This window comes from Suricata suricatta, chromosome 17, assembly GCF_006229205.1.
Source record: "Suricata suricatta isolate VVHF042 chromosome 17, meerkat_22Aug2017_6uvM2_HiC, whole genome shotgun sequence".
Classification (NCBI taxonomy): domain Eukaryota; kingdom Metazoa; phylum Chordata; class Mammalia; order Carnivora; family Herpestidae; genus Suricata; species Suricata suricatta.
In genome coordinates, this window is record NC_043716.1 from 52,764,674 (window position 1) to 52,782,673 (window position 18,000).

Consider the following 18,000-nt stretch of genomic DNA (forward strand, 5'->3'; position numbering starts at 1 on the left):
GCATTGTCCCGGGCCCCGCGCCCCGGCCCTGAGACGCGCCGCAGCAGCGCCCGCCCGCCGCCCGCGGGGCCATGCGGAGGGCCGCCGGGATGGAGGACTTCTCCACAGAGGAAGAGGAGCCCTGGTACGACCAGCAGGACCTGGAACAGGGTGAGCACGGCGGCGTGGGTGCGACGGGAAAGCGGGGTGCGCCCCGCGACCCCTGTCCGCTTCTCCATTGTTGAGCAGTCTCACCCCTGGGAGGGCTGGGTCGGACCCGGAGCGCCGGACTCCGAGGGTGAGGAGTCTGGAGAATGGGGACCCGGAGACCGGGAGCGCTGCCCGAGAAGCCGGGGCCGGACCGGCGAAGACACACAAAAGTGGGGGGAGCGGCCATTCTCTTTCCCCGAACGACAGGGGCACATTTCACCCAGCTCACCCACCGGATCTTAGAGGTAGGAACTGCCCAGGCGCCCCTAGTATATTATTGGGGGCCTGAGTACTTGCTAGAAGTCTGTGAAGGCCTGGAGGTGGCTCCTTGGTTATGTTTTGCTGAGAGGACTGGTGTGTGTGTGTGAGTGTGTGTGTGTGTGTGTGTGTGTGTGTGTGTGTGTGTGTGTGTTTAGGGGAAAGTTATCCTGTTCCAAATCTGGTGGCACCCTTCCCTGCCAGATTTCCTGAGCTCTAAGACTCCCAGAAAGTTTCCCTAACTTCTTTACCCTCTACCCAGGGAGGGTATAGGGGTTTGGTGACCCTGCTGGCCAAGAAGCAGCAAAAACTTGGAGTCTCCAACCTGCCTGGGGGGCAAAGGGGGGGTCCCCTGGCCCTTTCCTTCCCAGCCTTCTCCCAAGTGACTCAAGGTTTGAGGGAAACAGGCTTGGGCATTCTGAGCAATGCACCAGACTCGAGAGCCTGAGTAAAGGGGGAGCCACCTCCCCCACTCCTATCTGAGCAAAGCAAGGATGGCTGGAAGGGGGTTAGAATCTGGTGATGAGGTGGCCAACGTGACATCACTCTGAACAGGGGGTGGAGCTGTAGGACAGGAAGGAGGAGGAGGCCTAAGAGGGTCAGGGCCAAGGTCTGCTGGAATACAGTCAAATCCACCCTCTCTTCCCCCAAAGTGCCTCATTCTCGGATGGTTAGAGCTGGAGGGGCAATGAAACGTGTCCAGGGGAAGTGACCACTGTCACCCCGCAGTAAGTCAGGCAGGTGTGGACACAGCTCTGGTTCAGGGTCTGCTAATACCGCATGCTCTGAGTGGCCTCTCTGTGGGACCTCAGATGCCTAGCTTTGCCCTCATGTGAGGTATCTACCCAGATCCTGGCTCTGTTGTTTCCTGGCCGTGACCCACATCCCCATGTGATCAGATTTGCGGTAGAAGAGACTGTCCTTGTACTCAGGAGTGTGGGTTAATGAGTCTTTGGGGGACCAGTGTGGGACTGGGGGTGCTGGGCTGGACTCTGCCATACTCTGCACCCTAGAGTCTAATCTCAGCCTCCCTGCCTGGATTATGATGTCCGGTACTGGCTGTGACAACCCCATCCCCCGTACTGGACGCCATCCTCCAAATGTTGCATCCCACACGCACCTATCAGGCTGACACTTAGGTGTCAGACACCATCCTGGGAGCTGGGAACAGTCCCAACCCTGGCCTCCTGGGTGCACCCGGGGAGGTGGAGGCGGGCCTATAACTAAGCGTGGGTGTTAGGATGCAGTAAGAGGGCTTCATGGAAGAGGCAGGCCTAGATGGAAAGGTTGGAAGCTGAGCTCCTGGGAAGATGGCTTCCTGGGAAGCTGATGCTGATATTGTTGCTGTCTCATTTCATTCCCGCACCCCTAACAAAGTCTCTGGCACTGTGCCCAGCCCAGATGTGGGAGGAAGGAGCCAGGGAGTAGGGGTGGGAGATATGTTGCTTCTGGAGAGCGAGGGACTCGAGCTGGGCTAAGCTGCCATGCTCTGGGGCCAGGGCAGGGGATGGCCTCTCTGCTCTGCAGCAGCTGTCCTTGCGTTGTGGCCCCAGTGGTGGCCGGGGTCCAGGAACAAGGACGGAAACCAGAAATGAGGCAGTGTCAGAAGGAATTAGACTTCTTGATCAAAAAAAAAAAATGTCTGCTCGCCCTGGGTGAGGGCAGAAGGCAGTGAGAGCAGAGACAGAGGGCCTTCTGGTGTAAGACTCATAACGGCTTATGCAAAGGGCCCTCTGAGCTGGAGGGTTGCATAGGGGCTGCCTGGGCATTGTAGGTGGAGAGGATGCCGTACGAAGGCACAGAGCAACATGAAAACCCCACTTGTGACTAGAAAGTAGGAGCTTCTAGAGTGCCAGATGTGGGTTCAGAGGAAGTCCTAGTTAGCCCCAGCCCCTGCAGCACCACCTCCTAGAGCCTGGCACAGAGAGCTGGATGGTGGGGTGAAGCGTCGGCCGAAGACCAGCGACACTGGGGAATCAGGTGCCTGTCACATTGCCCTTCCCTGTACCCAGTCCCCAAATTCTCTCCTGCCCAGCCGCTCCCTGATTGCCTCTGAGTGGCTCAGGAAGTGGTTTGCTCAGCCAGCCTGGTCTCTCCTCTGGATTTGTTTCCCCCTGCCCTGGGGGCAGGCCCCAACATTACTTTCTGGAAGCTTGGCCTGCTGTTTGACTTTGATTGCGTTCTGTCCCAGGGGAGGGACGCAGTTGGGACAAGCAAGGTCCTAGATCCTCACCATGTTCCTTCCGCCCAGTGACACAAGCACCTGTAAAAATAGAAAAAGCCATTGATTGTTAAGCACACTGGCGCTCTCTCTCTCTCTCTGCCTGCCTCCCTCCTTGACCTTGGACCAGGCATGGCGGGCCCTATGATACCTCTTTCCCTACTGAGAGATGGCTGCTGAGTCACAGATTTGAAGTCGGGGGTGCCCTACCTTGAGTCTCAGCCCTGGGCAAGAGCTCTGACATGACAAGGAGAGGGAGGTGACCAGACCCCAATTGAGTGGGCCCGGGAGTTCCTGATATTTGCGCCCTGGAGGCTGTAAGCAGGAACCCCGCAGCCCTGCCAGGTGGTAGGTTTTCTCCTCCCATTGCCTTTATCTTTGTCCCTTCCTCCTTGTGCCTGTCCCCTGGCCCTTTCCCACCTCTCTGCTCCAGAGTCTCTGGGGCCATACCCCAAACCCAACCAGCAGGGACAGTGGGATTTGGGGGTTTCTTTTCAAAGACATCCCCTTGGCTGCTGGCCACTCCCTCTCAGGCCTCTGAGGCATTGCTCATGGAGAACACAGGTCAGCCGGCCCTCAGAGGACAACGCTGCCAAAGCCCACTACAGGAGACCCCGGAAAACTCCAGGGCCCAGGGTCCCGGGGAGATGCCCATTCAGACTCGGTACCTTCCCCACTCTCCTCCTTCCCCAGTGCGAGGCTCCAGCCAGTCCCCTGCCCTGCAGCTTCTAGACTTCTCCTGTGATCCCTCCTGGCAGCTTTGACCAGCTTAGCTTGCATTGTGATCCAATTTCCCTGAGACACTCTGAGATTTTTCTCCCACCCCAGACAGCTTCTATTGTGTTCCCTGCCTCCCCACCCCTGAGTCACTGGGCGGCCTGGTTACCTTCGGTGCCTTTGCAGCGCAGGCTTCTGTGTTCCTGGTTTATAATGGGACTTGCAGCTGGCCCCGCCTCCCAGTGGTAGGAACGCACACACCCAGCTCATGTGCTCACCTGGAAGGAAAAGCATAAAATGCAGCTGCTCTTGACCTTTCCTCACTCAGCTTCGGAGCCTGGGGTCTTGGACTCTAGGCTAAGCTGCAGGAACTCCGAGCAGACCAGCTATGGAGCCTGTGCCCCCAATGCCAACACAGGGGGCGGCATCAGCAACAATGGCCTCTTCACAGACCACCTGCCACTTCCCCAGGGAGAAAACACGATGACCATGGCCCTTGTCTTCTTTTTCACTTATACCTGAGTTATTTGATACTGTTTCGGGGTGAGCCAAATGTTCACCGTCTCATTACGGAGAGTAGGAAGGCAGCATGGTTCTGTCGTTGCCAACTAGGGGTGGTCTCGCTGGGCTCCCAGATTTCCACGGAGCGCTTGACATAACATAGGGCTGCAGTTCCACTGACGTTAAACATCAGACTTCACACTTTGTGGGCGGACGGGTGCAGAAGCCTTCACACCTCGGAGACTTGGGCCCGACTCATAGTTAATGAATTCATACTGCAAGTGGCCCATTCCGAGACTGGTCTGTGTCGGGTACCTGCTTTTCCTTGCCGTCATCATCAGATGTTAATTGCTCAACGCTGAAGATTCTTCTGAGATTTACATGATCATCTTTCTTTTTTTTAATGTTCATTTATTTTTGAGAGAGAGAGTGTGTGAGGGGGGAGAGGAAGAGAGTTAGGGAGACACAGAATCGGAAGCAGACTCCAGGTTCTGAGCTGTCAGCACAGAGCCTGACACTGGGCTGGAACTCCCGAACTGCGAGATCATGACCTGAGCCGAAGTCTGACGCTTAACCGACTGAGCCACCCGGACGCCCCTGTGTGATTATTTATCTTAATGGCTGAGGTAGCCGTTTAGGAGAGCATTTGTTTCCCTAGGCTGAGTTATTGCAGCCTTGCTCCAGGATAGCAGCTTTGCACTTGACTAGGAAACTCCTCCGGGTGACATCCGGGCACAGCGCCCCCACCCCACCCCCGCTCGCCTGCTCCCAGCGTAGGCCTGGCCTGGCTTAAGCCCGCACTCTGGCTGTTTCAAAACCTCACCTTTATGTGTGGGAGCAGATGCCAGGCTTGTTCGTGAGAGGCAGCCTGGCCTTTTGTCCAGGCCCCGTGGCTAGCCAGGCCCTCTGGCTTTCATAAGGTGATGTCAGTCCTACCCCCACCTTGTGCTGACAAAAAGCCCAAGGCCCTGCTCTCAAATGCCCACCATGAGCCACTGCTGTCTGGGCCCCCCCTCCCCAGACCTGTCCGGTGCCAAGCAAGGGGCTCAGCTGAAACAACGGTATTTATGAAACTTGCTAGGAGGGCCTATAGGTACCCTCCATCATCTGGGGATTCTCAAACGATCACTGTCTGAACAGGGAAAGCATTACAGACCTGAGTCCCTGAACCACATCACATCAGCCCCAGAAGAGGGCCTTTGTATATCGTGATCTGGATTTATCCCATCAGCCTAGATTGAGGGATGTTTCAAGAAACAACCTCTTGATGGGAAAAAGACGCAACCTTTTCTGGACAACATTTTGGCAGAATGGATCAAATAGGCCTACCCTTGGTCCTGGTAATTTTGTTTCTGTTTTGTTTTTGGGTTTTTTTTTTGAGAGAGAGAGCATGAGCTGGGGATGGGCAGAGAGAGAGGGAGACACAGAATCCCAAGACAGGCTCCAGGCTCTGAGCTGTCAGCACAGAGCCCGACGCGGGGATCGAACCCACAAACCGTGAGATCATGACCTGAGCCGAAGTCGGACGCTCAACTGACTGAGCCACCCAGGCGCCCCTGTGCCAAATTGTTAAGTGAAAAAAGCAGGTACAGAAAACATCCTGTTCACACGAAATTGTACTTATGGCTGCTTCAAGCCCAGAGAGCTGTTTATAAGAATGGGGACCAGCATGTGGACAGCGTCTTTCTCCGAATGGGGCATTTTCATCTACCTGCTTCCTCCCCTCTCCTCCCACACCGCACACGCAGACTGGAACTTCTATTACTTACAAATAACCATTCGAGGCGACGTCCGTTTGTTTACAGAATTCCCAGTTATAGATCTAAGAATACGTGAGGTCCATTTTCAAGTAATTTTTTGGTCACCATTTTTAACGTTTCTGTGCTGTTTGATTTTTTACATCAGGTACACTTAACATAAACTTTAAAGTGATTTTAGGGGTGCCTGGGTGCCTCAGTCAGTTAAGTGTCCAGCTTTGGCCCAGGTCATGATCTCATGGTTTGTGGGTTCGAGCCCCGCGTTGGGCTCTGTGCTGACAGCTAGCTCAGAGCCTGGAGCCTGTCTTCAGATTCTGTGTCTCCCTCTCTCTCTGACCCTCCCTTGCTCATGCTCTCTCTCTCTCTCTCTCTCTCTCTCTCTCAAAAATAAATAAAAACATTTTAATAAAGCGATTTTAAAAAGAGAAGAGCCTTGTGAACTCAATCAGAGCCTATCTACCCACCTCTTTAAGAAAGGCCTTGCTCCCTAACACCAGTCTCTGTCTCCGGATTAAACTGCCTAAAGTGGTTTGTTTAATTTATTTATTTTATTTTATTTTATTTTTTGAGAGACAGATAGAGACAGCACAAGCAGAGACAGAGAGAGAGGGAGATACAGAATCCGAAGCAGGCTCCAGGCTCTGAGTTAGCTGTCAGCACAGAGCCCAACGTGGAGCTCGAACCCATGAACCATGAGATCATGACCTGAGCTGAAGCCGGATGCCTAACTGACTGAGCCACCCAGACACCCCTGTTTGTTTGTTTTTAACAGCTTTTTTGAGATATAAATCACACACCAGATAATTTACTCATTTAAAAAAATTTTTTAATGATTTTATTATTTTTGAGAGAGAGAGAGCATGAGCAGGGGAGGGTCAGAGAGAGAAGGAGACACAGAATCTGAAGCAGGTTCCAGGCTCTGAGCTAGCTGTCAGCACAGAGCCTGATGCAGGGCTCAAACCCATGAACCGTGAGATTTATGACCTGAGCCGAAGTCGGACACTTAACCAACTGAGCCACCCAGGAGCCCTACTAATTTACTCATTTAAAGTACACAGCAACTTGGGGCGCCCGGATGGCTCAGTCTATTGAGCATCGGACTCTTGATTTTGGCTCAGGTCATGATTCCAGGGTTGTGGTATTGAGCCCCACATTGGGCTCCACTCCGAGCGTGGTGTCTGCTTAAGATTTTCTCTCTCTCTCAGGGCACCTTAGTGGCTCAGTCAGTTAAGCGTCAAACTTTGGCTCAGGTCATGATTTCGGGGTTTATGAGTTAGAGCCCCACATCAGGTTCTGCACTGACCATACAGAGCCTGCTTGGCATTCTGTATCTCTGCCCCTCCCCCCATTTGCTGGCGCATGCTTGCTTTCTCTCTCTCAAAATAAGTAAATCAACATTAAAATATATATATTTTAGCCACCTGGGTGGCTCAGTCAGTGACCTCGGCTCAGGCCACGATCTCAGAGTTCATGAATTTGAGCCCCACGTGGGGCTCTGTGCTGACAGCTCAGAGTCTGGAACCTGTTTCAGATTCTTTTTTTGGCTCTCTCTGCCCCTCCCCTACTAATACATTATCTCTCTTTGTCTCTCTCAAATATAAATAAACATTTAAAAAATTGGGGGGTGCCTGGGTGGCTCAGTGGGTTGAGCATCTGACTACAGCTCAGGCCATGATCTCATGGTTCAGGGGTTCGAGCCCTGCATTGGGCTCTGTGCTGACAGCTAAGAGCCTGAACCTACTTCCGATTCTGTGTCTCCCTCTCTCTCCCCCTCTCCTGCTCATGCTCTATTTCTGTCTCTCAAAAATAAACATTGAAAAAAATTTTAATTTTAAATATATATATATATAAAGAAATAAAAGAAATAATAAATTTTCTCTTTATGATAATAAGCATGTTGTTTCCTTTATTTCTAAGAAGAAGGAGGTTGGGGCGCCTGCGTGGCTTAGTCGGTTAAGTGTCCGGCTTCGGCTCAGGGCATGATCTCACGGTTCGTGGGTTCAAGCCCCACATCAGACTCTGGGCTGACAGCTCAGAGCCTGGAGCCTGCTTCAGATTCTGTGTCTCCCTCTCTCTCTGACCCTCCCCTGCTCATGCTGTCTCTCTTTCTCTCAAAAATAAATAATAATAGAAGAACATTTAAAAATTTAAAAAAAGAGGCATTTATATTGAGGAATACCCCAAATGTCTAGGTGCCCTCACACAACTCCAGACCCACTAGAGAGAATTTTTAGGAATCCCAGCACCTGCCACTTCCTTTTAATCCTTCCCCCTCCACCACAACCCACCCCCCCGCCCCAGAAACAGGCTAGGTCCCCTCCCAGCCTCTCTGACAGTGTTCGTGCCCCTTTGGCCGGGGCAGGGGAGAGCAGGGTCCAGTCCTGGGTCCTCAGGGTCCCCAGGGTACAAGAATCAGGGCTCCTGGGGGGAAGAGGATGATGATTTTGCTGTCCAGGGAAAGGAGGGTCCTGAGAGGGGCACATGTAACTAGAGCCAAATTCTGCTTCCAGTGTGGCCATAACCTTGGGCAAGTCATTCTTCCCTCTCCTTCTCCAGCCTGTCCTCCATGGAATAAAGACATTGGGCCAAAGAGCTCCGAAGCCTCAACCAATTTATTTTTTTAACGAAGGCACAGCTTCTTCATCTTCTTCTTCTTTTTTTTTTTAAGAATTTTTTTTTTAAGTAATCTCTACCCAACCCAGGGCCACACTCACAGCCCTGAGATCAAGAGTGACACGCTCTACTGACTGAGCCAGCCAGGTGCCCCTTATCCAATTCTGATACTCCGCAAGTCTTTCTATTTTCTTCACCTCTCGGTGAGCTCCTAGTCACCCTTCCAAACCCAACTTGAAAGCTGCCCATTGCCTGAGCCTCCCACTGAGCCCAGGGAGAGTGAGCTCTCCCTTACCTATCATCTCAGGGCACTTTGCCCCACATCTGTCAATTCTCTTATCACATTCCTCTCGCTCATTCTTTCAGAAAACATTTATTATGCACCTGCTGTATGCCAGGCACCGTTGTAGGTCCTGGGATACCAGTGAACAAAATGGGCAAAATTCTTGCCCTGTGAGCTTACAATTAGTCGGGAGGAAATGAACAAGATAAATGAGCAAACTATTTAGTAAGTTAGATGGTGATATTCACTAAGGAGAAAAATTAAACAGAGAGGGAGTATGAGGCGGGGGAGGGTGTGATTTTGAGTCTGTGGTCAGGGAAGGGCTCCTGGAGAAGGTGACATGTAAGCACGGATTGGAAAGTGAAAAGGGATGAGCCTTGGGAGTGTCTGGGGAGAGGACATTGCAGGCAAAAGCGACAGTCAGTGTAAAGTCTTAGCTCCTGGCTTGCATCCCCTCCGGGGCCCGTGGACTCCTTGGGACCAGCCCGTGTCCTGGTTGTCTTGGAGTCCCCAAGGCACAGAATGAATGCTCGGAACATTTATGGGAGTCCTCTGAGCCCGTTCAGCTGCTCATGTTTTTCCCACCCTCTGCCTCCTCTTCCACTAGACTTGCACTTGGCCGCAGAGCTGGGGAAGACCCTGCTGGAGAGGAACAAGGAGCTGGAGGAGTCTCTGCAGCAGATGTACTCCACCAACGAGGAGCAAGTTCAGGAGATCGAGGTGAGGGGCCGCACAGGCCCTGCACGTGCCCCCCCACCCACTGTGGACCCCTTGGCCCATGGTGCCTTTGTACCACTTAAGGAAAGGTGTCCTCTTAGCAGACACAGCCTCGGCCCTATAGCCTTGTGCTGATTCACAACCTGCACAACTGTCCCAGGCAGCCATCGCACCACACCTTTACCCCCCACTCTGCGGCAGATCAATGCCTCGAAGTAAACGTCTTCCTAGAAGTAGGAGAATGGCCCATGTGAACACATTGTCCCCAGCCCTGTCAACCTTCTCCCCTCCAGTACCTAACCAAGCAGCTGGACACGCTGCGGCACATGAATGAGCAGCATGCCAAAGTATACGAGCAGCTGGACCTGACAGCCCGTGACCTGGAGCTGACCAACCAGAAGCTGGTGCTGGAGAGTAAGGCTGCCCAGCAGAAGATCCATGGGTGAGGGCCGGGTGGGGCGGGCTGGGGGGTGAGAAGGGAGAGGTCAGGTTGGGTCGTAGGTGGGCATGTGGTCCAGTGGGTGTGACTCATGCTCCTTCTCCCAGAAGCCGAGGCCTGGGACCCCGGGATGGTAGAGATTGCCCTTGTCAATTGTGGGTGGTTTCACGTTCAGGCCACGTCTTTTCTTGGAGCACCAGCTACATAGCAGGCTCTGTTTAGGCGCTGGGGACACAGTGACGGGGACACCAAGAGACAGTCCCGCCCCCTGGGAGCCCGCAGCCTGGGTGGGAAGGCAGGCATGTAAATATTGTATTGCCGGGCAGGGTGATAAGTGCTCCAAATGTGTAGGAGGAACCGAGGGGGCACAGAGAGAATGGGCAGCTCAGCCCGGGAAGTGCGGGTTCCCAGACACAAGGGGGGGTTCCGTCTGACCTCAGTACCAGGAAGCGGGGCTCAAGGTTGCCTATCTGTCCCCACCTCCACCCCCAGTCCCTCCAGGGCTGCAGTGAGGAAGGCTGGCCCTGTCCCCTTAAAGTCCCCCCCCACGTATGTCCCCCACCCCACACGCAGGCTGACAGAGACCATTGAGCGCCTGCAGACCCAGGTGGAGGAGCTGCAGGCCCAGGTGGAGCAGCTGCGGGGCCTGGAGCAGCTTCGGGTGCGCCGGGAGAAGCGGGAACGCAGGCGCACCATCCACACCTTCCCCTGTCTTAAGGAGCTGTGCACCAGCCCCCGGTAGGTGAGGGTGCCGCAGGGGGCGGGGCGGGGCGGGGGCGGTCTGGACCCTGCACAGCGTCAGACCCCGAGTCCCTGAGGCAGGAGAGGGTGGACACGAGGCAGCAGGTGGGAATGAGAGTTGGTGCATCTTCAGGCTGTCAGAGGGACCGATCCTTTGCCAACAACAGGCAGCAGTTGGCATTTAGCGAACCCTGGCTGTGTGCCCACCACTCGAAGTGATTTCATTCCCGTGGCAGTCCCGCTTCTCAGATGAGGAAACGGAAGCTCAGAGGTTATGTGAGCTTGTCCAAGGTCACCTCTCTACTAAGCTAGAATTCTAACTCAGGAGGCGTTAACCAGACACCTTTCAGTTCCCGGTAAATCTTAACGGGATGACCTCGTAATATAAAAAATACCTATTGCGTGTTTAGTGGGTGTTTCAGTAAAGGTCTTGCACGGAGTAACTGAGGAGCGATGGATGAAGAGGTGTGGACAAGGTGCGGGGAGACCGCAAGGGCACTGCAGCTTCCCCAGGCTCGCAACAGTGAGACCAGCCCCAGGCCTGAGGGGCCAGAGGAAAGAGGTTACTGGAAGGCCAGCAGGTGCCACCTGGCCAGCACTAACCAGGGAAAGAATCTGGGCAAGACCTTCCCTGACCTCCCTCTGCATCTACCCTCGGACCTGCTGCCGGTGCCTCCCGTTGGTTGCGCTCAGGAGAGAGCAGAGACCCAGCTGTCTGTCGCAGGTCACTGCAGTCAGCCGTCCAGGCAGAGAGCAGGGAGAGAGAAAGGGCAGGAAGTGGATCCAGAGGAGCAAACAGAAGATCTTGCCCATTGGCCGGGAGATGTGTTCCGCGTGGGGAGCTGGCCCCCCGGGACCTTGGCCTTGACCGGATGTCTGCCGGCCTGCTCCCTCTCAGGTGCGAGGATGCCTTCCGCCTGCACAGCTCCTCCCTGGAGCTGGGCCCGCGGCCCCTGGAGCAGGAGAACGAGCGGCTGCAGACGTTGGTGGGCGGGCTGCGTTCGCAGGTGAGCCGGGAGCGGCAGCGCAAGGAGCGGGCGGAGCGCGAGTACGCGGCGGTGCTGCAGGAGTACGCGGAGCTGGAGCGGCAGCTGGGCGAGATGGAGGGCTGCCGCCTCCGCGTGCAGGAGCTGGAGGCCGAGCTGCTGGAGCTGCAGCAGATGAAGCAGGCGAAGACCTACCTGCTGGGCCGGGAGGACCACCTGGCCGAGGCCCTGCTCGCGCCCCTCACCCAGGCCCCGGAGGCCGATGACCCTCAGCCGGGCAGCGGGGACGACTCAGCCGCCCAGGACGGCGGCGTGTCCTCGCTGGCCGCCTCCCCGGGCCACGCCGTGCGCAAGAGCTGCAGCGACACGGCGCTCAACGCCATCGTGGCCAAAGACCCAGCCAGCCGGCACGCGGGCAACCTGACGCTGCACGCCAACAGCGTGCGCAAGCGGGGCATGTCCATCCTGCGGGAGGTGGACGAGCAGTACCACGCTCTGCTGGAGAAGTACGAGGAGCTGCTGAGCAAGTGCCGGCAGCACGGCACGGGGGTGCGGCATGCGGGCGTGCAGACCTCACGGCCCATCTCCCGCGACAGCTCGTGGAGGGACCTTCGCGGGGGCGAGGAGGGCCAGGGGGACGCCAGGGCAGGTGAGAAGAGCCTGAGCCAGCACGTGGAGGCCGTGGACAAGCGGCTGGAGCAGAGCCAGCCCGAGTACAAGGCGCTCTTCAAGGAGATCTTCTCCAGGATCCAGAAGACCAAGGCCGACATCAATGCCACCAAAGTGAAGACGCACAGCAGCAAGTGACCCTTTCCTGGCTTGCAGCCTTTCCCCCACCTTCCCCCTCCCCGGGTCCGGTCACAGGGCCCCTCTGGCCTGGTCCACGCAGCCTCTGGTGAGTGGAGGAGCCCTTTAGCAGCAATATAGCCCAGTGGAGGCTGCTGCCTGGCCCAGGGAGCGCATGGGGGACCCAGCCTGTTCTCTGCTGACTTGGGAGGTATTCTGCACCTCCGGATCACCCAGCACCCTCCACCATCCTGCGTCAGCCCGAAGACGCAGCTAAGAGTTTCAAAGCCAAACATCCCTGCTCCCCCTGGGGATTCTCAGCTCCCCAGTCCTTGGCTTCCTGACCCTGGGCCTTGCTCTCAGATTCGTGGCCAGGCTTCTGAAAGCCATTCTGGACCATTTTGGCTTTTTTTTTTTTTTTCCTTTCAAAGTTTGTTTTGTTTTGTTTTTTGTTTTTAGAGATTTGCAATGCAAGGTCTCCCTGACCCCTTGCCACAACTGGAAACACTTGAAGGGGGATCCCAGAGCCCGCTGTTGCAGGTTCCAGGGGTCTCCTGGACCACCCACTGCTTCTCCCCAGCTGTGACACACTGTCATTCCTTTAGCACCAGCTGCCCCACCCTCCAGGGTCCTGACCAGGTCAGAGAAGACCCCTGCCATGCAGAGCCTCGGCCAGGCCCCGAGTGCCCCCCACTCCAGCCCTGGTGAGGCAGACTTCTCCCCGGAGACCCTCAGCCCACTGCAGATCTGTAGCCAATCAGAGGAGGGGAACAGAGAGCCCCTCGGCAGCCATACATGAACGGTGCACCCTGCCTCCCCCACAGCTAGCCTCCTTGGGCTCTGGCCCTGGAAATGCCTTCTGGCCATTAAGCCTTCCAGGAGTCTGGGCGGCGGGGGGGGGGGGGGAGCCCCCATGTCTGCACGCCACCTCTGACCTGCCGAGCTTGGCCTCTGCCTGCCCCCATCTCAGGGACCATGACGTGTCTCATTCACTCCCATGCTCCCCACAGGCCGACCCCTCCTCAGATCCTGCCTGCTGCCCCCAGAATGTCCCAGGTGTGTGCTGCCAGCCAGTGGTCCTAGCATCCACCCCTGCCCCCCCTTCACGGGGGACCCCCGAGATTTCCCATCCTGTACTGAAGTGTTGAAATGGGGCCTTGTGGGGAGCCTGTCTCCTCCTTCCCATAAAATGCTTGTTCTTGACCTCCCGCCTTTGTGGGGGCCTTTCGGGGACCCAGCTGGGTCACAGGCTAAACTTTTTGTTAAGGCTTCAGAAAGTCCAGCTTCAGCTAAGAGACGTCCAGGCCTCCAGCTTGCCCTGAGCAGTTCCTCGGGGCTTCCAGTCCCTCCTGCCACCCATCCTGAGATCCTAGAAAATAGAGGAGCTCCACAGCCCTGCAGAAGGCAGCAGCCCCGGCCTCTGTGCTGGGAATCCAGCAGGGACCTCCATGCCTTATCTGTTTCTAAGGGGTAACGGGGTTTTCGTAACAAGCATGCCCGACCTCCCTGGAGGCGCCACCCTGCTCTCTGGGCAGCACTGTGATGAGCGCTGTCGGCTGGTCCTTCCGTTCACACATCTTGGAGCCCTTTGTCCTTTGGAGCTGGGCAGCTCCCAGCCCTCTGTGTCTCTGTCATCTAGGGTGGAGGGGGCAGGGTGGGGGAAGGGCTCCCGCCTGTCTGCTCCCCAGTTCTGTAGCGGCCGACCAGCGTCACCTTTGAAGTATACATGAGAGAAATATATTTACAAATGCTTTATTCTCTTCTTTAATAAAAAATGCACCAATATTCTAAAAGCAGAAATGGCCCTGGAGCCATAGTCCTGTCTCTGTGCGTCTCACACACCCGCCTCTCTTCACACAGCTCTGGGGGTAGGGGAGCTGGGAGTCCTGAGCTCCACTCCCCTGGGCTTCGCAGCCAAACAGCTGAATGCCTGGGGGTGTTCTCCAGGTGGAGAGGCGGTGATGGTGAAGGAAGAGGAGGCGGAATTGCCCACCCACTCATGCCAGGAGGCATGCTCTACCTGCCCAGCCCCTCTGGGGAGGGGCGCGGGAGAGGAAGGTGCGTCTGGAAAAGAGCTAGTAAGATTGGACTTCCCACCCCAGTGCTGCAGAGAAACAAAAAATAAAAGCCGCCCAGTCTCTGGAAGTAAAAAGAAGTTCCTTATCATCCCTTAGCAGCAACTAACTTGGTTGTCTGCTGACTTGTGCCAGGCAGTGCTGGGTACTTTCCCCTTGACACCTTCAGCAACCTTAGGAGGCAGCTCTAACATCTCTTACTGATGGAGATTCGGAGGCTTAGAGGTTAGGTTAGTAATTCAAAGTCATGTAGAAATGTTTAAACCAGGGACACCAGGGTGGCTCAGTTGGTTAAGCGTCTGACTCGGTTTCTGCTCAGGTCATGATCTCACGATTTCATGAGTTCGAGCCCCACTTCGGGCTCTTTGCTGACAATGCAGAGCCTGCTTGGGATTCTCTCCCTTTCTCTCCGCCTCTCCCCTGCTTGCGCTGTCTCTGTCTCTTTCAAAATAAATAAGCTTAAAAAAAAGAAAAGGAAATATCCAAACCCACAACCGACCAATTCCACTATGCAATATTGCACACTCTCTATCTCTTTTTAAAGAAGCGTTTTATGGGGCACCTGGGTGCCTCAGTCGGTTAAGCCTCCAGCTTCGGCTCAGGTCAGATCTCACGTTCGTGGGTTCGAGCCCCGCATTGGGCTCTGTGCTGACAGCTAGCTCAGAGCCTGGAGCCTGCTTCCGGTTCCGTGTCTCCTCTCTGCTCCTCCCCCTCTCATGCTCTGTCTCTCTCTGTATCAAAAATAAATAAAACATTAAAAAAAGGTGTTTTATGTTTATTATTGAGACAGAAACAGAGCACGAGTGGGGGAGGGGCAGAGAGAGGGAGACAGAATCCAAAGCAGGCTCCAGGCTCCAAGCTGTCAGCACAGAGCCCGACACAGGACTCAAACCCACAAATCATGAGATCATGACCTGAGCCAAAGTCAGACGCTTAACCAACTGAGCCATCTAGGCACCCCTGTAATGTCAGTTTTAAGAGCCAGTCTGACCCAGGGCAGTCCAGAAAAGAAGAAAGGAAGATCCTGTGGTCCCTCAACTCACAGGCCATAGAGAAGGGCTGGGGCCTGCAAGCTCATGAGCTGCTGGGAATGGCCTGGTGATGCTTTTATCTTTTCTTCCCTTCTCGAAGCACTGTTTCAGCCTGTGGAGGACCAGGGAGGGGAAGGAGAAGGCTGGCCTCCGCCTTTACTGACCACCTTTTTAAGGGAACAGGTGGCACCTCTCAGGCCTGTTTCTTCCAGAAGGGCCTCTGTTCTGGATGGTTCGGGACAGCAGCAGGTGAGAGGAGCTTGCCAGCTGCTCTTCTCTCCACCCTGGGGTAGTTTGTCTCACTCTCTCCTCCACCCTCCTCCTCTCCCAGAATCCAGGCCACCAGATGGCCTTAGCAGGCTGTGTTTATTTGGGGCCATCAAAACCTACAGTTCCTTTTTTCTATCACTCGGTGTCAGGAACAGGACCGGAGCCCAGCTTCAGAGCAATCATGCCTTGGAATGGTGCTGACTTTATTATTCATAATCCCGGAGCTGTCGACCTGAGTGAGTTCCTGGCTTTGCTCCCTTGAGCAGTGTATTCCAGTCACCATGGAGATGCCTCTATTCCCTCTGAGGTCTTGGGACTAAGACAGGGAGGGACCCAAGAGATCCCCCTTCCCGCCGACAGCCCAAAAGGTGTGTGTCAATTGCCATTCCCTTTCTAGTTCACTTTTACAAAGCCAGTGCTTGGGAAGGGGTTCATTCCCTCCTAAAGAATATGCCTGTAGCAACGGGCTAAAGTGGTACAGCCTGTATTTGACGACAATCTGCTGGCATCCCCAAGAGCATATTTTTCTAGGTAATTGTGCTTTTACTAAGAATAGAACCCTTATTACAAAACAATCACTAGGATTATGAATAATCACTAATCATCTGTTGAGCTGTTTTATTAGCCACGCTGCCTCTCAACAAAGTAACTTAGCCAAAACTCAGCTGTTTCCAAACAGTGTGTGCTCTTCTTTGGACCTTTCTCAGAGGTGGAATGTCTGGATTTTTTTTTAATGTTTTTTATTTATTTTTGAGAGACAGAGAGACAGCGCAAGCAGGGGAGGGTCAGAGAGGGAGATACAGAATCTGAAGCAGGCTCCAGGCTCTGAGCTAGCTGTCAGCGCAGAGCCCGATGTGGGGCTCGAACCCACGATCCATGAGATCATGACCTGAGCCATATTAACATTAAGACAACTGGGCATTCTTGGAGGAATGTCACTCTGCTGTCTCAGGGACTTGTCAATGGGCTGTAAGTTGCAAGGAAATTTACTTTTCCATTTGCCTCTGTTTCCCACATCATTAAGACATGAATTTCAAAACAGACATTCCAGGGCACCTGGGTGGCTCAGTTGGTTAAGTGTCTGGCTTTGGCTCAGGTCATGATCTCACAGTTTGTGGGTTCAAGCCCCGTGTTAGGCTCTGTGCTGACAGCTAGCTCAGAGCCTGGAGCCTGTCTTCAGATTCTGTGTCTCCCTCCCTCTCTGACCCTCCCCTGCTCATGTTCTCTCTCTTTCTCTCAAAAATAAATAAAACATTAAACAAATTTTTAAAAAAATAACCAAACTCCCAGAAACCTGTAGATTCAATTTCCTGAGACCCTGACATCACCCTCGCCTTCTTAGGACAGAAAATCTTAGAGAACCAACCACCCCTCACAACCCCAGTGCAGCTCTCTCTGCCCCTGGATCCACCCTTTTTCCCACCAAAGACAATTCAAGAATTCCTTCTCAGTTGTCAGCTCCAAACCCCAACACTTCAAACTATATCATTAAGAATCCTGCAAAAGAGCCCTGCTTAGCCGGTGCTTGGCTGCCTCAATCTCCTACCCACCTCCTCAGCTTTCCTTTATCTCCTGGCTAGGAGAAACTGTCATCAGGTCCTACAAAACTACTGTTTCTTCTGTGAGGGGATGTGGGGCCACTTCTAAAAACATTCCGGGGGCACCTGGGTGGCTCAGTCGGTTGAGCGTCCGGCTTCAGCTCAGGTCAGATCTCATGTTCGTGGGTTCGAGCCCCGCGTCGGGCTCTGTGTAGACAGCTAGCTCAGAGCCTGGAGCCTGCTTCCAGTTCTGTGTCTCCTCTCTCTGACCCACCCCCTCTCATGCTCTGTCTCTCTCTGTATCAAAAGTAAATAAAACATTTAAAAAAAAAAACATGTTTAAAAACATTCCTTTCGGGGTGCCGGGGTGGCTCAGTCGGTTAAGCGGGTCATGATCTCACCGCTTTAGGTTCAAGCCCCACGTCCGGCTCTGGGCTGACAGCTCAGAGCCTGGAGCCTGCTTCGAATTCTGTGTTTCCCTCTCTCTGCCCCTCCCCCACTCGCACTCTCTCAAAAATGAATAAATGTTTAAAAAAAATTTTTTTTATTCTTTTCATGGGGCATCTGGGTGGCTCAGTCCATTAAGCGTCTGACTTTGGCTCAGGTGGTGATCTCACCTTTCACGGGTTCGAGCCCTGTCCAACTCTGTGCTGACAGCTAAGAGCCTGAAACTTGCTTTGGATTCAGTGTCCTCTCTCTCCCCCTCCTCCGCTCACACTGTCTCTGTCTCTCTCAAAAACTAAATAAACATTTTTTTTAAAACGGCTGGTTTTTAGAAAAAACAAAAACAACAACAACAAAAAACACTTCTTTCTCCACCTGCCTGTTTCTCCTCCCACCTGGTATTTGTCTCACGGAAACTTTACACACCTGCTCCA

General features: G+C 54.3%; 1 protein-coding gene across 1 annotated transcript; it reads left to right on the forward strand.

Annotated features, from left to right (window-relative positions):
* The first annotated feature begins 22 nt into the window (after window positions 1-22).
* Window positions 23-14,008, forward strand: CDR2L (cerebellar degeneration related protein 2 like). The gene is made up of 5 exons (XM_029929082.1): window positions 23-150; window positions 9,147-9,259; window positions 9,550-9,698; window positions 10,269-10,433; window positions 11,335-14,008. The coding sequence occupies exons 1-5, from the start codon at window positions 72-74 to the stop codon at window positions 12,227-12,229; spliced, it is 1,401 nt and encodes a 466-aa protein (XP_029784942.1). The 5' UTR covers window positions 23-71; the 3' UTR covers window positions 12,230-14,008.
* The last annotated feature ends 3,992 nt before the right edge of the window (window positions 14,009-18,000 follow it).